This window comes from Melanerpes formicivorus, unplaced genomic scaffold, assembly GCF_026170545.1.
Source record: "Melanerpes formicivorus ecotype bairdi unplaced genomic scaffold, bMelFor1.0.p_v2 SCAF_8, whole genome shotgun sequence".
NCBI classification, from domain to species: domain Eukaryota; kingdom Metazoa; phylum Chordata; class Aves; order Piciformes; family Picidae; genus Melanerpes; species Melanerpes formicivorus.
Window position 1 is genome coordinate 3,703,561 of NW_027142360.1, and position 23,360 is coordinate 3,726,920.

Below are 23,360 nucleotides of genomic sequence, written 5' to 3' on the forward strand. Positions count from 1 at the left end.
CAAAAGAATAGTGAAGAGGTGATTGGGAACAGTCAGCATGGCTTTGCCAAGGGCAAATCCTGCCTGACCAACCTGGTGGCCTTCTATGAGCAGGTGACAAAATTAATAGATGAGGGGCGAGCAACTGATGTCATTTACCTGGACCTGAGCAAAGCCTTCGACACTGTCCCACACCACATCCTGGTCTCCAAACTGGTGACACATGGGTTTGATTGGTGGACCACTAGATGGATAAGGAACTGGCTTGATGGCCGCACCCAGAGAGTGGCTGTCAATGGCTCCATGTCCCAGTGGAGGCCAGTGACAAGTGGAGTCCCTCAGGGATCAGTCCTGGGACCTATCTTATTCAACATCTTTGTGGGGGACATGGACAGTGGCATTGAGTGCACCCTCAGCAAGTTTGCTGATGACACCAAGCTGTGTGGTGCAGCAGACACGCTGGAGGGAAGGGAGGCCATCCAGAGGGACCTTGACAGGCTGGAGAGGTGGGCACAGGCCAACCTCATGAAGTTCAATAAGAGCAAGTGCAGGGTCCTGCATCTGGGTCGAGGCAATCCCAGGCACAAATACAGGCTAGGCAGTGACTGGCTGGAGGATAGCCCTGAGGAGAGAGACTTGGGGGTGCTGGTGGACAAAAAGCTCAACATGAGCTCTCAGTGTGCACTTGCAGCCCGCAAAGCCAATCAGATCCTGGGCTGCATCAGGAGAAGTGTGGCTAGCAGGTCGAGGGAGGTGATCCTCCCCCTCTACTCAGCCCTGGTGAGACCCCACCTGGAGTACTGTGTCCAGTTCTGGAGCCCCTATTACAAGAGGGATGTGGAGGTGCTGGAACGTGTCCAGAGAAGGGCCACGAGGATGATCAGAGGGCTGGAGCACCTCTCCTATGAGGACAGACTGAAGGAGTTGGGGCTGTTCAGTCTGCAGAAGAGAAGGCTCCGAGGAGACCTAATTGTCGCCTTCCAGTATCTGAAGGGGGCCTACAGGAAGGCAGGGGAAGGACTTCTCAGGATATCAGGTAGTGATAGGACTAGGGGGAATGGAATGAAGCTGGAGGTGGGGAGATTCAGGCTGGATGTGAGGAGGAGGTTCTTCACCATGAGAGTGGTGAAACCCTGGAATGGGTTGTCCAGGGAGGTGGTCGAGGCCCCGTCCCTGGGGGTGTTTAAGAGCAGGCTGGATGAGGCTCTGTCCAGCCTGATCTAGTGTGGGGTGTCCCTGCCCATGGCAGGGGGGTTGGAACTAGATGATCCTTGTGGTCCCTTCCAACCCTGAATGAAACTATGAAACTATGAAACTATGTGACTTATTAGCCCTCCAAGGGACAGCAATGTGCCCTTATGGCCAAGAAGGCCAATGGGATCCTGGGGTGCATTCAGAGGAGTGTGTCCAGCAGATCCAGGGAGGTTCTCCTCCCCCTCTACTCTGCCCTGCTGAGGCCGCACCTGGAATATTTCATCCAGTTCTGGGCTCCCTGGTTCAAGAGGGACAGGGATCTTCTGGAGAGAGTCCAACAGAGAACTACAAGGATAATTAAGGGACTGCAGCATTGCCTTAATGGGGGAAGTCCCAGGGCTTTTTAGTTTAGAGAGAAGACTGAGAGGCAATCTCATCAATGTCAACATCTGAGGGCTAAGGGTCAGGAAGGAAGGGACAGGGACAGCCTCCGCTCACTTGTGCCCTGGGATAGGACAAGGGGCAATGGGTGGAAACTACAGTACAGGAAGTTCCACCTCAACATGAGGAATAACTTATTGACTGTAAGAGTCACAGAGCCCTGGAGCAGGCTGCCCAGAGAGGTTGTGGAGTCTCCTTCTCTGGAGCCTTTCCAGCCCTGTCTGGATGTGTTCCTGTGTGACCTGTGCTGGATTCTATGGTCCTGCTCTGGCAGGGGGGTTGGATTTGGAAATCTCCAGAGGTCACTTCCAACCCCTAAAGTCCTGTGATCCTGTGACTAAACATTTCAGCTGAAGGGCTGCCTTATGGGACATATTAGAAATAGCTGCTTGTGGCACTAAACAAGGCTTAAGCTTCAAGACAAGTGAAGCCTCTGCTTAGATTGCAAGACTTTACAAATAAATTTTAGTGTCCTCATCCAACCAAAATGAACAGCAAGAAGAACAGAATGTGAGTGAACTGCAGCACTTCATTTGCTCTGTACTGTTCTCTCATAAGCATCAGTAAAAACTTGCACTCTGTATACAACAAAGTGTAACCTCTGAAAAAAATCTTATATAAACCCTGCCTGAGATAGAAAATTAGAAGACCCACTGGGTGTTTTCCTCCCTGCACCTTCCTCACTGCAATACTTACATCCTCAGACTGGCTGGTTTTTCTCCTCTTTCCTGCACCATCAAGATCCTTTTCTTTTTTGTCCTGAAAACGGAAGGAGAAGGTAAAAAGCCAATAGAGATAAGGATTCATGTACCTCCCTGGCCTGAAAGAGATGTCATCACTACACTTAAACAAGCTTTGCAACACAACTGATCAATCCTCTGGGCTCATTCTCCATTTGTTCAGGAACAGGGCTTTTTTTATCCTGATCCTCCTGAGGGGATTCTTACCTTCAAAACTAGATAGTCTTCAAACACCTTCAGCTAGTTGGGAACCAAGTCATCTATTTCAAAACTAGATAGTCTTCAAACACCTTCAGTTAGTTGGGAACCAAGTCATTTGTTTCAAAACTAGATAGTCTTCAAACACCTTCAGCTAGCTGGGAACCAAGTCATCTGTTTCAGCCCTATACAAAACCACATCCCCAAACACTGCCCCAAGGCCAGGATTTTTAGACTGGAATATATGGAAACTCGACAGCGTGGCTGGAATTCCGCAGTTACACATGTCCCAAGTCATCCTGTACCCAGAGCTGATGACCACATGGTCCCTTGTACACACACTGACACGTGCACCACCTCCTCAGGCAGCAGTGCTCCTCAGGCAAGCCTGTGGTAGAGTTACCTTTGGAGTGCGCTTGCGAGAGATGCTTTGTCCCAGTTTGCTGAGGAAGGAGATAGGAGATTTGGTGCTGGCAATTAGGGCAGCCTTCTCCTCTGCATTCAGGTCCAGAGTGTCTGTTAGCAAAACAGGTACAACAAGGGAATGCCAAGAATTATTTGCTGTGTTGCTATCATTACACACACATATCTATATATGCACACACACCCTCCTGAAGGACTCAGTGATTTGGTTTTTTTTTTAGCTGAACCCTTTTGTCTTAAATTCTCTAAAATGGTTCTGTACAGAATTGATTCCTTCCTCCTAAGCTGCTTTGCTTTCTCATTTTTGCTCTGGGCAGGGGGGGGGGTTGGATTAGATGATCTTCAAGGTCCCTTCCAGCCCCTAAGATTCTGTAATTCTCCTTCCTGGGTTTACAACTGCTCAGGAGAAATATTGTGATCACTTACTCCACTTACTTTCCTACTTGAAGAGCACCGTGATCATCAGGATTATCATGACCATTAAGAGTTCAGGGGGTTGTCAACAATACCAGATACTCTGTGTTTTTAAAAGGCTACATGCACACAGTTTTTCTTCCCCCCCAGCAGAATGATAGAGGTTCATACTGATGATCTTAATTCAAGGACAAGCTGTAACAATATCATTAATATTTAAAGATAGGCCACACTGACTTGCATTAGACAACTACATCTTTCGGTTCAAAGATCCTTCCTTCCTCATTGGCCTGAAGTTAGTCTCAGTGTTTATGGATGGTAAACAGATACAAAGCTTGAGCAGTGTTTTGAGAATTACCTACTGAACAACTGCCTCACTTTAGCTAACACAGACAAACTGCAAGAGAGCAGAAGAATGGAATGGAATGGAATGGAATGGAATGGAATGGAATGGAATGGAATGGAATGGAATGGAATGGAATGGAATGGAATGGAATGGAATGGAACGGAATGGAACAGAACAGGTTGGAAGAGACCTTCAAGATCATCGCCTCCAATCTATCATACAACACCACCCAACCAACTAACCCATGGCACCAAGCACCCTATCAAGTCTCCTCCTGAACACCTCCAGTGATGGTGACTCCACCACCTCCCCAGGCAGCCCATTCCAATGGGCAATCACTCTCCCTGTGTAAAACTTCCTCCTGACCTCCAGCCTGAACTTCCCCTGGCGCAGCCTGAGACTGTGTCCTCTTGTTCTGGTGCTGGCTGCCTGGGAGAAGAGACCAACCTCTGCCTGTTTACAACCTCCCTTCAGGTAGTTGTAGACAGCAATAAGGTCACCCCTGAGTCTCCTCCTCTCCAGGCTAAGCAACCCCAGCTCCCTCAGCCTCTCCTCACAGGGCTGTGTTCCAAACCCCTCACCAACTTTGTTGCCCTTCTCTGGACACCTTCCAGCAAGTCAACCTCCTTCCTAAACTAAGGGGCCCAGAACTGGACACAGGACTCGAGGTGTGGCCTAACCAGTGCAGTGTACAGGGGCACAATGACCTCCCTGCTCCTGCTGGCCACACTGTTCCTGATGCAGGCCAGGATGCCATTGGCCCTCCTGGCCACCTGGGCACACTGCAGGCTCATGTTCATCCTACCATCAACCAGCACCCCCAGGTCCCTCTCTGCCTGGCTGCTCTCAGCCACTCTGTCCCCAGCCTGTAGCTCTGCATGGGGTTGTTGTGGCCGATGTGCAGAACCTGGCACTTGGATGTGTTGAACCTCCTGCCCTTGGACTCTGCCCATCTGTCCAGCCTGTCGAGGTCCCTCTGCAGAGCCTCTCTACCCTCCAGCAGATCAACTCCTGTCCCCAGCTTGGTGTCATCAGCAAATTTACTGATGATGGACTCAATGCCCTTATCCAGATCATCAATAAAGATGTTAAAGAGGATGGGGCCCAGCACTGATCCCTGGGGCACACCACTGGGGCCTGGCTGCCAGCTGGCTGTGGCACCATTCACCACCACTCTCTGGGCTCAGCCTCCAGCCACTTCCTAACCCAGCTCAGAGTGCTGCTGTCCAAGCCATGGGCTGACAGCTTGGCCAGGAGTTTGCTATGGGGGACGGTGTCAAAGGTGTCTGGTTGTGCTCAAGTGAGTTTAGAACTTTCAAGGGAATCATTCTGAGAATGTTGTTTTGCATAAACTCTATGTTTTTGGTCCTGAGGATGCTTTGCCAGCACCATTAACAAGCCAACTATTTGTAACGTAAACTTAGCGAGTGACTCGCGAAAGCTCACACACAAAAGCAGCATGAGAGACAGCTGAAGCACACACTTGCACCCCAAAGCTGTCTTTACATTCGACAGAGGTGGCCCAAACTCCTTACCACTAGAGGGGATGGTGTCTTTGAACATCTCATAGAACTGTGTGAGGTACATCACCATCGACAGTTTGTCTGGCTCTCCAACAGATGCCATTTCCTTCCCAGTCATAATGGGAGAGATTCCAAACTCTTTTTCAGCAATGTCAAAGGCCAGCTGGTTGTTCTTCTCCACATTATGCTCATCCAAAGAATCAAAGTCTCTGCAAAGAGGAGAACGAAGGCATGCACTGAATCATATAAAAAACACCCCAGTCTCCTGAAAACTCATGGACAGAATAGAATAGAATTAACCAGCTTGGAAAAGACCTTTGAGATCATCAAGTCCAACCTATCACCCAACACCATCTGATCAACTCAACCATGGCACTAAGTGCCTCATCCAGCTTCTTCCTGAACACCTCCAGGGATGGTGACTCCACCACCTCCCTGGGCAGCACATTCAATCTCTCCTTCCCTCTTCCATTTGGTTTGTGGTGTTTTTTTGTTTGGTTTGTTGTGGTTTTTTTTATTTACTTCAAACATCTCTCAGATTTATTGAGCAGTACAAAAAGGTTACTGGCAAGTAGATGTTACTTAACTAAGGCAAATTTTGTCTCTCCCACAAATTCTTTTTTTCTCTTTTTGCTGCTCCTCCAAACCCAGAGCTTTCTTCTTAAAAACCTTTCTTTTCCTCTGAACTGTGTCTTCAATTCCACCTCTGTTTCCCCCCATGTAAAACCTTTTCTGGGCCTGGAATTCATAGTATCATAGTATCAGTCAGGGTTGGAAGGGACCACAAGGATCATCTAGTTCCAACCCCCCTGTCATGGGCAGGGACACCCCACACTAGATCAGGCTGCCCAGAGCTTCATCCAGCCTGGCCTTAAACACCTCCAGGGACAGGGCCCCAACCACCTCCCTGGACAACCCATTCCAGGGCTTCACCACTCTCATGGGGAAGAACTTCCTCCTCACCTCCAGCCTGAATCTCCCCACCTCCAGCTTCATTCCATTCCCCCTAGTCCTATCACTACCTGAGATCCTGAGCAGTCCCTCCCCAGCCTTCCTGTAGCCCCCTTCAGATACTGGAAGGCCACAATGAGGTCACCTCAGAGCCTTCTCTTCTCCAGACTGAACAGCCCCAACTCCTTCAGTCTGTCCTCACAGGAGAGGTGCTCCAGCCCTCTGATCATCCTCCTGGCTCTTCTCTGGACACCTTCCAGCACCTCCAGATCCCTCTTGTAATAGGGGCTCCAGAACTGGACACAGTACTCCAGGTGGAGTCTCACCAGGGATGAGTAGAGGGGGAGGATCACCTCCCTCGACCTGCTGGCCACACTTCTCTTGATGCAGCCCAGGATCTGATTGGCTTTCTGGGCTGCAAGTGCACATTGAGAGCTCCTGTTGAGCTTCTCCTCCCCCAGCATCCCCAAGTCTCTCTCCTCAGGGCTGCTTTCCAGCCAGTCCCTGCCCAGCCTGGATTTGTGCCTGGGATTGCCTCGACCCAGATGCAGGACCCTGCACTTGCTCTTATTGAACTTCATGAGGTTGGCCTGTGCCCACCTCTCCAGCCTGTCAAGGTACCTCTGGATGAATTAAATCAAGCCTCCACCTTTGTCCCCATTTTTTCCTGCTCAATCCATATTTTAGTTCTGCTGGCTTTTTTCAAAGCTTGTAGAACTACATAACAGCCATATAAAAAGCTACAGCCTGTAGAGTTATAGAGACCATTTAAAAAGATGTTTGAACTCTCCACCAGCTATACAGCTATTAAACAGAGTAGCTGAGGTTAACTCAAACACACCAATAAAGAAGCAATTCAGTGCACATGGAAATGAGTAACTACATACTTTTCAGCATGTTTGGCATTAGATTATGTCATTCAACACAGCTTTAGCATTTGCTTTTTCTAATGTGCCTTTGGCAAGTTGAAGCCATTTTGGCTTTCAATTGAAGTAACCCATTCTAGAATCTGGCACTGTTCTACCCAAGGTAACACGTAAGGATGCCTTTCTTATTCATCCAATCAGCACTTCAGCTCACAAACAGTAAGCAGCATCTCACAGTCTCACAGTATAACTAAGGTTGAAAGAGACCTCGAGGATCATTGAGTCCAACCTATCAACACAGACCTCATGACTAGACCACAGCACCAAGTGCCACATCTAATCTCCTCTTGAACACCTCCAGGGATGGGGACTCCACCACCTCCCTGGGCAGCACATTCCAATGACAAACGACTCGCTCAGTGAAGAACTTTCTCCTCACCTCGAGTCTAAACCTCCCCTGGCGCAGCTTGAGACTGTGTCCTCTTGTTCTGGTGCTGGTTGCCTGGGAGAAGAGGCCAACCCCTTCCTGGCTACAACCACCTTTCAAGCAGTTGTAGAGGGCAATGAGGTCACCCCTGAGCCTTCTCTTCTCCAGGCTAAACAATCCCAGCTCCCTCAGCCTCTCCTCACAGGGCTGTGCTCAAGGCCTCTTCCCAGCCTTGTTGCCCTTCTCTGGACACATTCAAGTGTCTCGATGTCCTTCTTAAACTGAGGGGCCCAGAACTGGACACAGGACTCAAGGTGTGGCCTAACCAAAGCAGAGCACAGGGCACAATGACTTCCCTGCTCCTGCTGGCCACACTATTCCTAATGCAGGCCAGGATGCCATTGGCCCTCTTGGCCACCTGGGCACACTGCTGGCTCATATTCAGGCAGCTGTCAATCTACACCCCCAGGTCCCTCTCTGTTTGGGACCTCTCCAGCCACTCTGACCCCAGCCTGTAGCTCTGCATGGGGTTGCTGTGGCCAAAGTGCAGCACTTGGACTTGTTGAATGCCGTCCCATTGGACTCTGCCCATCTGTCCAGTCGGTCAAGGTCCCTCTGCAGAGCCTTTCCACCCTCTAACTGACCAACATCTGCTCCTAACTTGGTGTCATCTGCAAACTTGCTGATGACTGACTCGACCCCCTCATCCAGATCATCAATGAAGATGTTAAAGAGGATGTGGCCCAGCACTGATCCCTGGGGGACGCCACTGGCTGCCAGCTGGCTGTGGCACCATTCACCACCACTCTCTGGGCTCGGCTTCCAGCCAGTTCCTAACCCAGCACAGAGTGTTGTGGTCCAAGCCATGAGCTGACAGCTTAGACAGTCTCTGTTCGGACTGTAGCTCACTACTTCTAAAAAGAGCAGCCTGGAAGTCTTTAAAAAGAATTACTGTTACACAGAAGATTTATAAAGGGGTGTGTAGACTCATCCACATGAAATTTAACTGAAGCTATGAATGGCTTCAAACTAGAGCAGAGCAGATTTAGACTGGATGCTCGGAACAGGTTCTGTACCATGAGGGTAGTGGAACACTGGAACAGGTTGCTCAGGGAGGTGGCTGGGGACCCATCCCTGGAAATGTTCAATGTGAGACTCTACAGAACTCTGGGCAACCTGCTCTAGTTGAGGACGTCCCTGGTGTCTGCGGAAGGGGTCGGACTGGATGGCCTTTGGAGGTCCCTTCCAACCCAGACTGTTCTATGATTCTATGATAACTATTCCTGACGAACATCACAGAGCAAAAAGGCAGGCAGTCAATAATGCTTTCCAGTTGTAATCAATTTGAAGCTTAATTCTGTCAAATCATGCAGAAGAGAAAACGACCACACACTTGTCTTCATCAGGCTATTACGACCTTCCACTCTGCTGGGGACTCACAGGACATCAGCTTCTAATCAAGTGTAACGAATTCATTTCAATCCATCTCTGCTTAAGTCACAGTATCACAGTCTCAGAGTATAACTAAGGTTGGAAGAGACCTCGAGGATCATCGAGTCCAACCTATCAACACAGACCCCATGACTAGACCATGGCACCAAGTGCCACATCCAATCCCCTCTTGAACACCTCCAGGGATGGGGACTCCACCACCTCCCTGGGCAGCACATTCCAATGACGAATGACTCGCTCGGTGAAGAATTTTCTCCTCACCTCGAGTCTAAACCTCCCCTGGCACAGCTTGAGACTGTGTCCCCTTGTTCTGGTGCTGCTTGCCTGGGAGAAGAGATCAACCCCTTCCTGGCTACAACCACCTTTCAGGTAGTTGTAGAGGGCAATGAGGTCACCCCTGAGCCTCCTCTTCTCCAGGCTAAGCAACCCCAGCTCCCTCAGCCTCTCCTCACAGGGCTGTGCTCAAGGCCTCTCCCCAGCCTTGTTGCCCTTCTCTGGACACCTTCAAGTGTCTCAATGTCCTTCTTAAACTGAGGGGCCCAGAACTGGACACAGGACTCAAGGTGTGGCCTAACCAATGCAGAGTACAGGGCACAATGACTTCCCTGCTCCTGCTGGCCACTCCATTCCTGATGCAGGCCAGGATGCCATTGGCCTTCTTGGCCACCTGGGCACACTGCTGGCTCATGTTTAAGCAGCTGTCAATCACCACCCCCAGGTCCCTCTCTGTTTGGCAGCTCTCAGCCACTCTGACCCCAGCCTGTAGCTCTGCATGGGGTTGTTATGGCCAAAGGGCAGCACCTGGCACTTGGACTTGTTGAATGCCATCCCATTGGACTCTGCCCATTGGTCCAGTCACTCGAGGTCCCTCTGCAGAGCCTTTCTGCCCTCTAACTGACCAACATCTGCTCCTAAGTCACAAAGGTATTGCTGCAGTCTCCGTAGCGGCAGCTCCAAACATCACCAACCCTCTGCCCCCCTCGTGTATGCCAGCCAGCCAGTTACTCACATCAAGTCTGGACGGTATCTGTGGATAATGGCACACAAAGCTAGGCCACTTTTCCATGACATAGTGAGATCTGTCACATTAACACCAGCATATCCATCCGTCTGCCTCTGGCACCAGCTGAGCAATTTACTAGAGCGAGCTACAGACTCTGCAAAAGGAAAAACACACACAGAGAAATCATGTTTTGAAGCAGAAATGCACACTCTCTCTCATTAATTCCAAATGCAACAAGGAACCCAGGAACCAACAACCCAAATCTTCATGTAAACGACAACAAGCTCCTTCTACAACAGGCAATACAGAAGAGGATTTCTTTCTGAATGACCCTCATACCTATTTTAGAGGCAAGGAAGGATTTTTAACTTGCAAAAAAGTCATTACTTATGTTACAGCTTGCCAGGCTTTTCACCCCAGCTCTTGTAAAGGTGCCCCAGGAACTGTGAAACAGTTGCAAAGGTTTGTTAGATGATGGTAAGAATTGACAGCAGCACAGTGCTCTCTCCAAAGCCCAGATACACCATTTCTAATGGAAGAGCTACAAATGCACTTCTGCAACTTTCTCCTTTCTCTTGAAAGCCTTCCTTTCAAAGCAGTGACCTGTTTTGACTTTGTCTCGCTGCAAGATCTGATGAGATTACAGCCTAGTGGGACATGGTTGCAGGGCAAAGAACAAATCAAAAGACTACACAGCTATTCAGCAGTGAAAGCAAAGACTGGCAGCAAAGCCCCATTCTGAGAGTCCCCACATGCTATCTGGACATCCAAAGGCAAGGTGTGCAAAAGGACAAGTTCAACATATCCCTCAGGGTACTGAAATGCTTATCACAAGGCATCTAGCTTTAAGAATAATGGAAGCCAAGTGAGGTTACATTTAGTTAAACTAAGATATAAGATTAAATAAAGGAAAGCCTGAACAGAAAAGGCTGCATGAGAAATCCCTTCTGTTATGTTTGTAGGAATTCTGAGCTTGCTGTTAAGAGTACATTCAGGCTAGGCTTCTGCACTCTAAATAAGGACGATGTTATAGAATAAAGGGAGCTGGGGAGGGACTTTTGAGGGTGTCAGGGAGTGATAGGACTTGGGGGGATGGAGCAAAACTAGGAAGGGGTAGATTCAGATTGGATGTTAGGAAGAAGTTCTTCACCATGAGGGTGGTGAGAGCCTGGCACAGGTTGCCCAGGGAGGTGGTGGAAGCCTCATGCCTGGAGGTTTCTAAGGCCAGGCTGGATGCGGCTGTGAGCAACCTGCTGTAGTGTGAGGTGTCCCTGCCCATGGCAGGGGCTTGGGAGGTAGATGATCCTTGAGGTCCCTTTCAATTCTAGGATTCTAAAGAAGGTCAAAAGAAATGCTTGTAAAGGCAGATATGCTTAGAAATGTAACAGCATTATAAAGCAAAGGAAATTAGGTCAACAAACATATTCACATGGCAACTGAAACTTGAACCATTGACAAAGCAATTGCTGGATATGTTTTCTAAACCAAGAGAGTCTCTCTGCTTAAATAATACTCTATAGCCTTGCTGCTCTATGGTTCCAGAGCACCAAAAGGAATAGAAGGAGCAGCCAGACCTACCATTCCGAGTCAGCTTTGGTGTCCTGGAGTTGACAAAGTTCTCTATTTCCAGGTGGATGTCTTTCAAGTCTCCTGTGTTATACAAGTGGCGTACCTAAGAAGACAGCAACCAATTAAAAATGACCAGCATCCATTCAGCCAAAATCCAGACAGAGAGAGACAAATGATAAGGAGACATCCCAAGATGCAAGAGAGAAAACAAGTACACTTCTATAGCAGAAATCTCTAGCTGAAAGACCTCAGAAAAACAAGGATCAGGCCGCCGGTGCTGAGCAGTCCGGCTGACTGCTGCTGCTCAGCAGATACCAAACTGTGACAGAGTGCCACACTAGATTACTGCAGAGACAAGGCATGTGAGCACACAGAGCAGAGATTTCACCTATCACTGCAGCATGGTTAAAACTAGCAAAACCACAAGCTCCTACAAAGGAATTTGTTCAAGTACAGAGAGATCCGCTCTTGACTGAGGTATCTCTGTGTACAGAATGAACTCCTCTCCCTCTGTGCCTCTTGCTGTGAAGGATTGGAACAGGTTGCCTAGGGCAGTGCCAGAGTCCCCATCCCTAGAGGGCTTTAAAAGCCACATAGATGTGGTGCTGAAGGGCATGGTTTAGTGGTGACCTGGCAGTGTTGGGTGGGACTCAATGATCTTAAAGGTCTCTTTCAGCCAAAATGTTTCTGCGATGTATTTTGCCGCTTCCACGGTGTACTGCTACATCAGGTCACTATCTGCTCCCAAGAACATTAGCACAGCTTCACCCAAGGAAAGGCAATGCATGTTCCAAGCACTCAGAAGCACCATCTGTCCAGTTACCTGCTGTGGCCTCAAGAAGTTGACGTTGATGTTGGGGGTACCGGGTGGCAGGATCAATGCTGTAATGGCTGAAGTTCTTACTCACATTCTCAGGGGTGGTCTGGGGCAGCAGCCTGTAAATGCTTTCCCTTGGGGAAACAAAAAACAAACCAAACCAAAGTTGAAAACACAACAACAAACCAAGCTTGGGCTTTGTTTTTCTTGGTTTGTTTGGTTTAGGTTTTGTGGTAGTGTAGGGGTTTTGTGATTCTGTTTGGTGTGGGTTTGTTTGCTTCTTGTTGTCGTTGGTTTTGGTTTTAAGTGATGCTTCACTGCTAATGCTAGTAAGCAAATTACCCAGAAATAAGCATTCAGACCAGAAAGCTAATCACTGCAGATACTGAGTAGCTAAGATTCAGTGTAGGTGTATTAAAATCTGCAATTTAATACAACCCAGGAGTCAAAAGGTGGGAGTAAAACAATACATTTAGCAACTGTTAAGGGAGTGGAACATCTTCCTTACGAGGAGAGCCTGAGGGAGCTGAGGGCTCTGTAGCTTGGAGAGGAGGAGACTGAGAGGTGACCTCATTCATGTTTGTAAAGATATAAAGGTATAGGCTCTGCTGGGGGATGCCCAATGACAGAATAAGAGGCAGTGATGGAAGCTGAGGCATAGGAAACTCCAAGGAAACACTAGAAAACATTTTTTCACTGTGAGAGTCAAAACATGTTTCCCAGGCTGCCCAGGGGGCTTGTGGAGTCTCCTCCTCTGGAGACATTCAAATGCCTGGAGGCATTCCTGTGTGATCTGCTCTAGATGATTCTGCTCTGGCAGAGGGGTCAGACGGAATGATCTTTTGAGGTCCCTTCCAACCTCTATCATTCTGTGATTAAGACAGTGGAGTGACTCAGGAGGAGTGCCACCAAGGGGACTGGAGCACATGCCTTCCAAGGAAGAGGCCAAGGGAGCTGAGTTTGTACAGCATACAGAAGAGAAGGCTCAGGGAATAACTTACTGCTGTCTGCAAATAACTAATGGAAAGGTGATGGAAGCTTGGCTCCAACTGCAATATTATCCTTAGGCTTCTTCTAACTCAATAGAAATGGAATTGCAAATGTCTGCTGTGCCATTAACACATGTTTTTTTAAATGATACTACCATTTAATTTAAGAAGGACATTGAGACTCTTGAAGGTGTCCAGAGAAGGGCAACAAAGCTGGGGAGAGGTCTGGAGCACAGTCCTGTGAGGAGAGGCTGAGGGAGCTGGGGTTGCTTAGCCTGGAGAAGAGGAGGCTCAGGGGAGACCTTATTGCTCTCTACAACTCCCTGAAGGGAGGTTGTAGCCAGGTGGGGGTTGGTCTCTTCTCCCAGGCACTCAGCACTAGAACAAGAGGACACAGTCTCAAGCTGTGCCAGGGAAGGTTTAGGCTGGAGGTGAGAAAAAAGTTCTTCCCAGAAAGAGTAATTTGCCACTGGGATGTGCTGCCCAGGGAGGTGGTGGAGTCACCATCCCTGTAGGTGTTTAAAAGGGGATTGGATGTGGCACTTGAAGCCATGGTTTAGTTAGTCAGGAGTTGTTGGGTGACAGGTTGGACTTGATGATCCCTGAGGTATTTTCCAACCTTACTGATTCTATTCTATGACTCCTGATGGTCTGGAGCTGCAGTTGCTTAGGGCCTACTAGTTTCTGCTTTTACTTACTCTATTCTTTTATTACTCAAGTTCTTGCCTCTGAGAGATAGATGCCTTTGAGTCACCAAAAAAACCAATCAAACTTGATAAAAGCATCAAGACCAAAGGAACGTAAGATGTTGTTTGGATTATATGAAACAAAATTAAGAGTTTAGGAGAACATGAAACAAAAGCAAGTCACAGCTTCCTTAAAAGAAAACCATATGAGATATTTACAAGACAGAGCATGTCAAGAACTTTTGCCTTTGCTGTGTTAAAAGCACATGCATCTTCACCTGGCTGGCTGTGGCAAGGCTGGTGACAGTAAGCCAGGCTAAACACCTCCATGTAATACCAAGGAGTAGACTCCTGTCTAATGTGCTTTCAAAACTAGGCCCAAGAACAGATGCAGCACTTTTTATTCCTCTACAAACATACTTCAGTTTATCAGCCCCTTAGGAAATTGTTTCTTCAGCTGAGTTGTAACCACAAGCATTCTTTAAAAACAAGGAGAATCCGTATCTCCTGCTCTGTGTATGTACTGGCATCAAAAGTGACTGGAATGAATGATGAGACACAGGAAGCTCAGATCAGAACTGAAAGTGCAATGAGTTTCTCTGTTACCTCTCTGCAAGAACTTCCAGGGGACTAGCTCCAAGCGACCAGCTGCGTACCATCCAAGCAGAGTCCATCGCGGCCAAAAACCCTCTGGCTATTCCGGTTCCCATCGGCCAAAAGGGCTAATATGACAGTTGACCAGAAAGGCAAAGACAGGAAAAGCATCAGTTAGGCAAATTCTTAAACAAATATCATCCCCAGCTGCTAATCTGCTGGGAAATTATAGCTCAGTAATTAGCTTAAAGCTCTGCTCCCACTGAGCTAGAAGAAATAATGTGCTGCCCAGCGGGATGGTGGAGTCACCATCTCTGGAGGTGTTCAAGAGGGGATTGGATGTGGCACTTGGTGCCATGGTTTAGTCCTGAGGTGTTGGGTGACAGCTTGGACTTGATGATCTTTGAGGTTTCTGCCAACCTTGGTGATTCTGTGAAACTAGATGTATGGTGAATTGCCCATGAACTCCCTCAAACCAAATATTCCGCTGCTCCCAGCAGCAATTCAAAACCTGGGGTGTCTTAACAGCTCCAAGACTGCACTTCTTAACCAACAACAAAATGTTAATTGTCTACAGGCCTACAGTAGGTTTTGCACAGAGTCTAATTGTCCCAACAAGAAGCAGATGGGACAGACATAACTGGAGAAAAATCTTGGCATGCATTTTCTTAAGCAAGATCATCACCACTCTGCAGCACTGGAACAGGTTTTGGGGCCCCATCCCTGGATATATTCAAGGTGACACTCAAGAGGACTCTGAGCAAGCTGATCCCTGCTTCCTGCAGAGGAAGTTGGACTAGATGACCTTTAGAGGTCCTTTCCAACCCAGACCATTCTAGGATTCTGAAAATCTCTCTTCCCAATGCTCCTATCCAGCCTTCAAACCTCTTACTCCATCATACAACAAGCAGCAACTTTTCTTTATGGTAATGCTCTTACAGGCAGCACATCATTGAGCAATGGGTGCAATGGCTTGTGCCTGTGCTTCAGTTCACTTTTTACAACGGTCAGCTTCAAACACAAACCTCTAGAAGACTGTCCCCAACCAGTGCCACAAGTAACTGGTGGCCGTTCTGCTCTCGCACCAGGGCTGCGTTTTCCGACGCGTACATGCAGGTGAAGTCAAACATGGCCACGTCGGGCTGGCCATAGTGATTGATGGCAAAGTCCAGCGATGGCAGCTGCTGGTTAGTGGAAAAGTCAGCTGCTTCTCTGGCATAGTTGAGCAGAGCCTCCTGGTCCACGTTCTCCCGTGACAGCAATAACTCTGTGTCAGCATAATCCTGCCAACAAGAGAAAAGGCAAAGTCAAGCAGCCACATCCATCAAGGCATTTTAAGGCTACCAAAGCCAACAGCTGGCATTCAAATTCCTGCAAATCCACTGAAACACGCTGTTTTTTGTTTTCTTTCCTATCTGTGTTTACAATTCCAAGAGAAAAGCAGTAAATCTTTTATTGCAAAGAGTAATCAGTGCTAGCATTTCTAACTGTGGAAGGGTTAAGAAACTTCTGAGCACTTCTCTTCACACACTCTTCAGACAAAAAGCACAAGACCTAATCTTTACTTATTAATTTGTGGCCAAATAACTTTTACATGAGCTTCTGTCAGAACAAGATATAAGTAAACTGCCAACAGTTTCTTCAATCCCTGCTGAGGGAGAGGACAGGTATTCTGACGGCTCAAAACACTTCAGAAGGGCATTAGCCATGCCTACTTGCATTCTAAAATACACCTGCATAAAACCATGACACACTGGAAGAAGAGTGTGGTTCCTTCCTGTCAGCACACTGAGAGCAAGGGGGCCAGGACAATCTGAGTCTCTAGGGAAGCCAGGAACAGCCAAGACTCACATGCCGTATCACTCCTTTCTCCAGCAAGCTCTGTTTCTTGGCAGTCATGACGAAGTAGTGTGTATCATCTTTGTAGTAGACGATGTTCTCCAAGTCAATACCTTGTGACAGAACAAAAGACATGGTAGAGAAGGAACAAGTAACACATTAAGTGCAAGACAAGAAAGTAAATTGAAACTGTGTGATGAAAAAGCCATAGAGAGAAGCACCAAGAAGCTTTCTCCCTTGCTCTTGCTGACTTGAAAAGCTGAATCTTCCACAAAACCACAGTCAGCACAGCTCATCTGCATATAGCTACCTCCCTTCCAACACCATACAATGGTCTGGGTTGGAAGGGACCTCCAAAGGTCATCCAGTCCAACCCCTTCTGCAGTCAGCAGGGACATCCCCAAATAGACCAGGCTGCCCAGAGATCTGTCAAGCCTCACCGTGAATATCCCCATGCAGAGCTACAGGCCGGGGTCAGAGTGGCTGAGAGCAGCCAGGCAGAGAGGGACCTGGGGGTGCTGGTTGATGGCAGGCTGAACATGAGCCTGCAGTGTGCCCAGGTGGCCAAGAGGGCCAATGGCATCCTGGCCTGCATCAGGAACAGTGTGGCCAGCAGGAGCAGGGAGGTCATTCTGCCCCTGTACACTGCACTGGTTCGGCCACACCTCGAGTCCTGTGTCCAGTTCTGGGCCCCTCAGTTTAGGAAGGAGGTTGACTTGCTGGAAGGTGTCCAGAGAAGGGCAACAATGCTGGTGAGGGGCTTGGAACACAGCCCTGTGAGGAGAGGCTGAGGGAGCTGGGGCTGCTTAGCCTGGAAAGGAGGAGACTCAGGAGTGACCTTCTTGCTCTCTACAACTACCTGAAGGGGGGTTGTAGACAGGCAGAGGTTGGTCTCTTCTCCCAGGCAGCCAGCACCAGAACAAGAGCACACAGTCTCAGGCTGCACCAGGGGAGGTTTAGGCTGGAGGTTAGAAGGAAGTTTTACACAGAGAGAGTGATTGCCCATTGGAATGGGCTGCCTGAGGAGGTGGTGGAGTCACCATCATTGGAGTGTTCAGGAGGAGACTTGATAGGGTGCTTGGTTGCATGGGTTAGTTGTTTGGGTGGTGTTGGATGATAGGTTGGATACAATGATCTTGAAGGTCTCTTCCAACCTGGTCTGGTCTGGTCTATTCTATTCTATTTTATCTCCAGGGATGTGGACAAAACTACTTCCCTGGGCAACCTGTTCCAGTATTCCACTACCTTCATCAAGAACTTGTTCTTAACATCCAATCTAAATCTACTCTTTTCTAGTTTGAAACAAACAAACCTACCACAGAATTCTCATCGCTCAAAGGTTTGTATTCAGATGTGGAGCACACAGGAAACTGAACTCAGGAGTCAGATTATTGCTTGGGTTTTTTCCTATTTAGGACTCAGATTTCCTAAAAACCTTCAGGCAAATAAGATCTCAACTTTTGGATACAAAAACAAAGACACACATCTGAATGATTCACATCTGCTTTGTACACCTGCGTGGAATAACTGCAAAAGTCTGATTCCAGAGTGCAGTGGGTTGAAATTCCCCACCCCCCCCAACATTAACTTTGCCAGCCCAGCCCAGCTGGAAGCAAATGCAAGCTGTGTTTACAGGCCAAACTGCAATGGGATGCAGGGAGTATGTACAAAATATACAGTAGCTATAATATTTATGGGTATTTACAATTAACAAACAGCACAAGGACACCCCTGGTCAAAGACCAGGGCAAGCTACTTGCTTCTCCTTCCCTCCCTACCCAGACCTCCCTGTACAAAAGGGAGAAGAGAAAGGAGCAGAGAAAGCTGCTGTTAGACTTAACCAAAACAACGCAGCCAAGGTCAAGCAGAAGCAAGTTAGTATCTCTCCAGAGGGAAGGAGTGAGAAGAGAGAACTGTTTTGGTGCAGCCAATGCAAGTTCCTTATGTCTCCCATGGAATTGTTTAGAATTATCCTTATTTTCCTTTTCACAGCCAATAGTGATTTACTTACAGTTTACTACTTCTCTGCTCAATATCTGTGAACAACTTTAAAGGCATAGCCTAAAACTACCCCAGAGAGACAGCAGTGACTGACCTCCCTGCACAAGATGTTCAATTATTGATTAAACAGGAGAACATAGAATCAAAGATCAAGTCCAAGATGTCACCCAACACCTCAGGACTAAACCATGGCACCAAGTGCCACATCCAATCCCCTCTTGAACACCTCCAGGGATGGTAACTCCACCACCTCCCTGGGCAGCACATTCCAATGGCCAATCTCTCTCTCTGGGAAGAACTTTCTCCTCACCTCCAGCCTAAGCCTCCCCTGCCACAGCTTGAGACTGTGTCCTCTTGTTCTGCTGCTGGTTGCTTGAGAGAAGAGACCATTCCCCACCTGGCTACAACCTCCCTTCAGGGAGTTGTAGAGAGCAATGAGGTCACCCCTGGGCCTCCTCTTCTCCAGGCTAAGCAACCTCAGCTCCCTCAGCCTCTCCTCACAGGGCTGTGCTCAAGGCCTCTCCCCAGCTTTGTTGCCCTTCTCTGGACACCTTCAAGTGTCTCGATGTCCTTCTTAAATTGAGGGGCCCAGAACTAGACACAGGACTCAAGGTGTGGCCTAAGCAATGCTGAGCACAGGGCACAATGACTTCCCTGCTCCTGCTGGCCACACTATTCCTGATGCAGGCCAGGGCACACTGCAGGCTCATGTTCAGCTGATGTCAACCAGTACCCCCAGGTCCCTTTCTGCCTGGCTGCTCTCCAGCCACTCCGACCCCAGCCTGTAGCACTGCATGGGGTTGTGGTGGCCAAAGTGCAGCACCTGGCACTTAAGACTTGTTACATGCCACCCTGTTGGACTCTGCCCATCTGTCCAGCCTGTCAAGGTCCCCCTGGAGAGCCCTTTATTAGAATAAATAAACCTATATTAGAATAAACCAAACCAGGTTGGAAGAGACCTTCAAGATCATCGTGTCCAACCCATCAACCAATCCAACCCACCCAAACAGCTAACCCATGGCACCAAGCACCCCACCAAGTCTCCTCCTGAACACCTCCAATGACGGCGACTCCACCACCTCCCCGGGCAGCCCATTCCAATGGGCAATCACTCTCTCTGTGTAAAACTTCTTCCTAACATCCAACCTGAACCTCCCCTGGCGCAGCCTGAGACTGTGTCCTCTTGTTCTGGTACTGGTTGCCTGGGAGAAGAGACCATCATCTGCCTGTCTACAACCTCCCTTCAGGTAGTTGTAGAGAGTGATAAGGTCACCCCTGAGTCTCCTCTTCTCCAGGCTGAGCAACCCCAGCTCCCTCAGCCTCTCCTCACAGGGCTGTGTTCCAAACCCCTCACCAACTTTGTTGCCCTTCTCTGGACTCATTCCAGCAACTCAACCTCCTTCCTAAACTGAGGGGTCCAGAACTGGACACAGAACTCGAGGTGTGGCCTAACCAGTGCAGTGTACAGGGGCAGAATGACCTCCCTGCTCCTGCTGGCCACACTGTTCCTGATGCAGGCCAGGATGCCATTGGCCTTCTTGGCCACCTGGGCACACTGCAGGCTCATGTTCAGCCTACCATCAACCAGTACCCCCAGGTCCCTCTCTGCCTGGCTGCTCTCAGCCACTCTGACCCCAGCCTGTAGCTCTGCATGAGGTTGCTGTGGCTAATGTGCAGAACCTGGCACTTGGATGTGTTCAATCTCCTGCCCTTGGCCTCTGCACATCTGTCCAGCCTGTCGAGGTCCCTCTGCAGAGCCTCTCTACCCTCCAGCAGATCAACTCCTGCCCCCAGCTTGGTGTCATCTGCAAATTTACTGATGATGGACTCAATGCCCTCATCCAGATCATCAGTAAAGATGTTCTGCCCTCTAACAGATCAACTCCTGCTCCCAGCTTGGTGTTGCCATATCTGAGTTACAAAGTCATAATAACAGAGTTTTCACTGGAAAACTATAAGCTGGTAACTGACCTGTGGCTTCTCGTAGGTCCTGGAAGAACTTCTGGTTGAATATGAAGGCCACACCGCTGATCTCCTCTACTTTGGCTTCAGCTGTGGTGTTGCGGTTGATGAAGTTTGCTGTGATAGCAATCGCCAGCTTCCCGCGGAACTCCTTCCGGCGAAACCCTAAAGGGTGAAGCAGCAACAGTGAAAGCCAGAGCACAGCTTCAGAGAAGGCCCAGCACTGCCACAAGCACGTGCCCTCACACAATGCACACTGACAACTCATCTGATGAAGTACACATTCCTCCCCAGAGAAAGCAACAACTGCTTCATCAGAGAAACAAAAGTTCTTGTTCAGGGAAAAGCTCTTCTCTCTTGCCTTCCTCTCTTCCAAACACCACAAATACTGAGACAGAATTCTCTACTACACAGAATCACAGAATTGTCAGGGTTGGAAGGGACCACAAGGATCAGCTAGTTTCAACCCCCCTGCCATGGGCAGGGACACCCCACACTACATCAGGCTGCCCAGAGCCTCATCCAGCCTGGGCTTAAACACCTCCAGGGATGGGGCCCCAACCACCTCCCTGGACAACCCATTCCAGGGCTTCACCACTCTCATGGGGAAGAACTTCCTCCTCACCTCCAGCCTCAATCTCCCCACCTCCAGCTTCATTCCATTCCCCCTAGTCCTATCACTCCCTGAGATCCTGAGCAGTCCCTCCCCAGCCTTCCTGTAGCCCCCTTCAGATCCTGGAAGGCCACAATGAGGTCACCTGGGAGCCTTCTCTTCTCCAGACTGAACAGCCCCAACTCCTTCAGTCTGTCCTCACAGGAGAGGTGCTCCAGCCCTCTGATCATCCTCATGGCCCTTCTCTGGACACCTTCCAGCACCTCCACATCCCTCTTGGAATAGGGGCTCCAGAACTGGAGGCAGTACTCCAGGTGGGGTCTCCCCAGAGCTGAGCAGAGGGGGAGGATCACCTCCTTTGCCCTGCTGGCCACACTTCTCCTGATGCAGCCCAGGATCTGATTGGCTTTCTGGGCTGCAAGTGCACACTGAGAGCTCCTGTTGAGCTTCTCCTCCACCAGCACCCCCAAGTCTCTCTCCTCAGGGCTGCTTTCCAGCCAGTCCCTGCCCAGCCTGGATTTGTGCCTGGGATTGCCTTCACCCAGCTGCAGGACCCTGCCCTTGGTCTTGTTGAAGCTCATGGGGTTGTCTTGTGCCCACCTCTCCAGCCTGTCCAGGTCCCTCTGGATGGATCCCTTCCCTCCAGCCTGTCTGCTGCACCACACAGCTTGGTGTCATCAGCAAACTTGCTGAGGGTGCACTCAGTGCCACTGTCCATGGCACCCACAAAGGTGTTGAACAAGCCTGGTCCCAAAAGAGCTACACCAGTATTCAACTAAAGAAAACACTGCAGAAAAAATCTCCATGCTTTCAAGCTCCTAATTCCATTGCTAGTGGACAGCAAGAGGAAAGATGACCCCCGTGTCTGTCATACACATGGATCCTTACACAGACCTTCAATCTCCCCTTTCACCTGCCAAATGTCTTTCCAGATTTTGATTGGGATCTTTCAGGCCATTTTTATTCCAACTACTTTAAGAATACATTCTATTTGAAAGTAAATTGTGCACTCCATTACCTTCTAAGGTGTTCCTCCTGCCATCTCCTCCAATGATTACTTCAAACTCATATTCAGATACTGGGTGGGTTTTGGGGTGGACCAGTGCACGCCAACCTATTCCTGTTGATGAACTCCACGTTAATGATTATATAAACATACTATATAATACTATGAATATATAAACCCACTCCTTACTATCCACAAACCCTTCCTCCCAGTGAAGACACAGCAGAGCTATAAGGTTGACAGGGTTATTGCTGACTTGCACAGCCACTGTGTGTCAACCAGAGGCAGAGAGCTCTGGTGAAACCCCTCCAGCTATTACCGTTAAGGATCACTATAATCTTTATAGCTTCTCCACCAGCTAGTCAGTTAACAGGATGGCAAAAGCCAATTAAGCCACTACCTCCCATCTCAATCAGAAAGAAAGACAAGAAATGCAGCAAGGAACATTCACTGATACACAGATCCTCAGTGAATGCAAGGAAATGAGCTGCTTTAAAAAGCTATCCTCTAAGTGCAATAGCTTAAATGTTTTAGAGGCAATTACCATCTGCTGTGTTTTGATCTATTTCTGTGTGATTTAGTGTCATAGAGTAACTAATTTGGATTTGTCACTAGAAAAAATAAATCCTCCTAAAAATTCAAGCAAAAGTGGATTAAGAATTACTCTTATTAATGGATCATGAGGAAAGGAGTCACAAGCAGGGGTAAGGGGCAGGAGTCTGTACCCTACCGTAACTTCCCCTTTCTCTACTACCCATTTCAATGCTACTTGCTTTCGTTCTCCTGATCCTCAGGAGGGTAAACAAGCCCCTGAAATTCCACATTGACATGGATCTCTATTCCCAAGATCAAGGCCACCTTTAAAAGGATAAGCTGGAGCTGACGGATACCTGCAAAAAAGCAAAGGAAGAAAGAAGGGAAGAGTAAAAACAAAGGAAGCACAAGTGCCCTGTGTCTCTGCTGGGTAGCACTGATAAACTGACTCCATAGGCCAGTGCCACTTTTCCCCACTGTGTTCCCAGTACTCCACCCAGGATGCACTGATGCGCGTCATGGAATGCCAAGGCATTTCCACACAGCTGAAAATCCAGCCCTGTCCAAGGAACAGACAGAACACTTCTTTTGTGCTCCAATCCACAAATCAGCAATAAGGGAACATGCACTCCAGAAGAGGGAAGGAGGAGAGCACTCCTGTCACAGACAGCAACTAGCCATTTGATCAGCCCAGCTGTAATACTAAACTGAAGCTTCATCCTAACACCTCTGTGATACTGAGGGCAACTCCAGCTTAGCCGAACCCAATGCAATTCCTCGCCACCTCTCTCCT

General features: G+C 48.7%; 1 protein-coding gene across 1 annotated transcript in view; it reads right to left on the reverse strand.

Moving 5' to 3' along the window:
- Positions 1 to 23,360, reverse strand: part of MICAL3 (microtubule associated monooxygenase, calponin and LIM domain containing 3) — a 219,649-nt gene that overhangs the window by 118,098 nt on the left and 78,191 nt on the right. Inside the window, 13 exon segments of the mRNA XM_068141849.1 lie at positions 2,311 to 2,373; positions 2,956 to 3,068; positions 5,271 to 5,467; positions 9,964 to 10,111; positions 11,536 to 11,629; positions 12,350 to 12,385; positions 12,387 to 12,477; positions 14,625 to 14,740; positions 15,638 to 15,895; positions 16,464 to 16,564; positions 20,424 to 20,579; positions 22,046 to 22,147; positions 22,807 to 22,923. Coding sequence (XP_067997950.1) covers positions 2,311 to 2,373; positions 2,956 to 3,068; positions 5,271 to 5,467; positions 9,964 to 10,111; positions 11,536 to 11,629; positions 12,350 to 12,385; positions 12,387 to 12,477; positions 14,625 to 14,740; positions 15,638 to 15,895; positions 16,464 to 16,564; positions 20,424 to 20,579; positions 22,046 to 22,147; positions 22,807 to 22,923 — 1,592 coding nt within the window.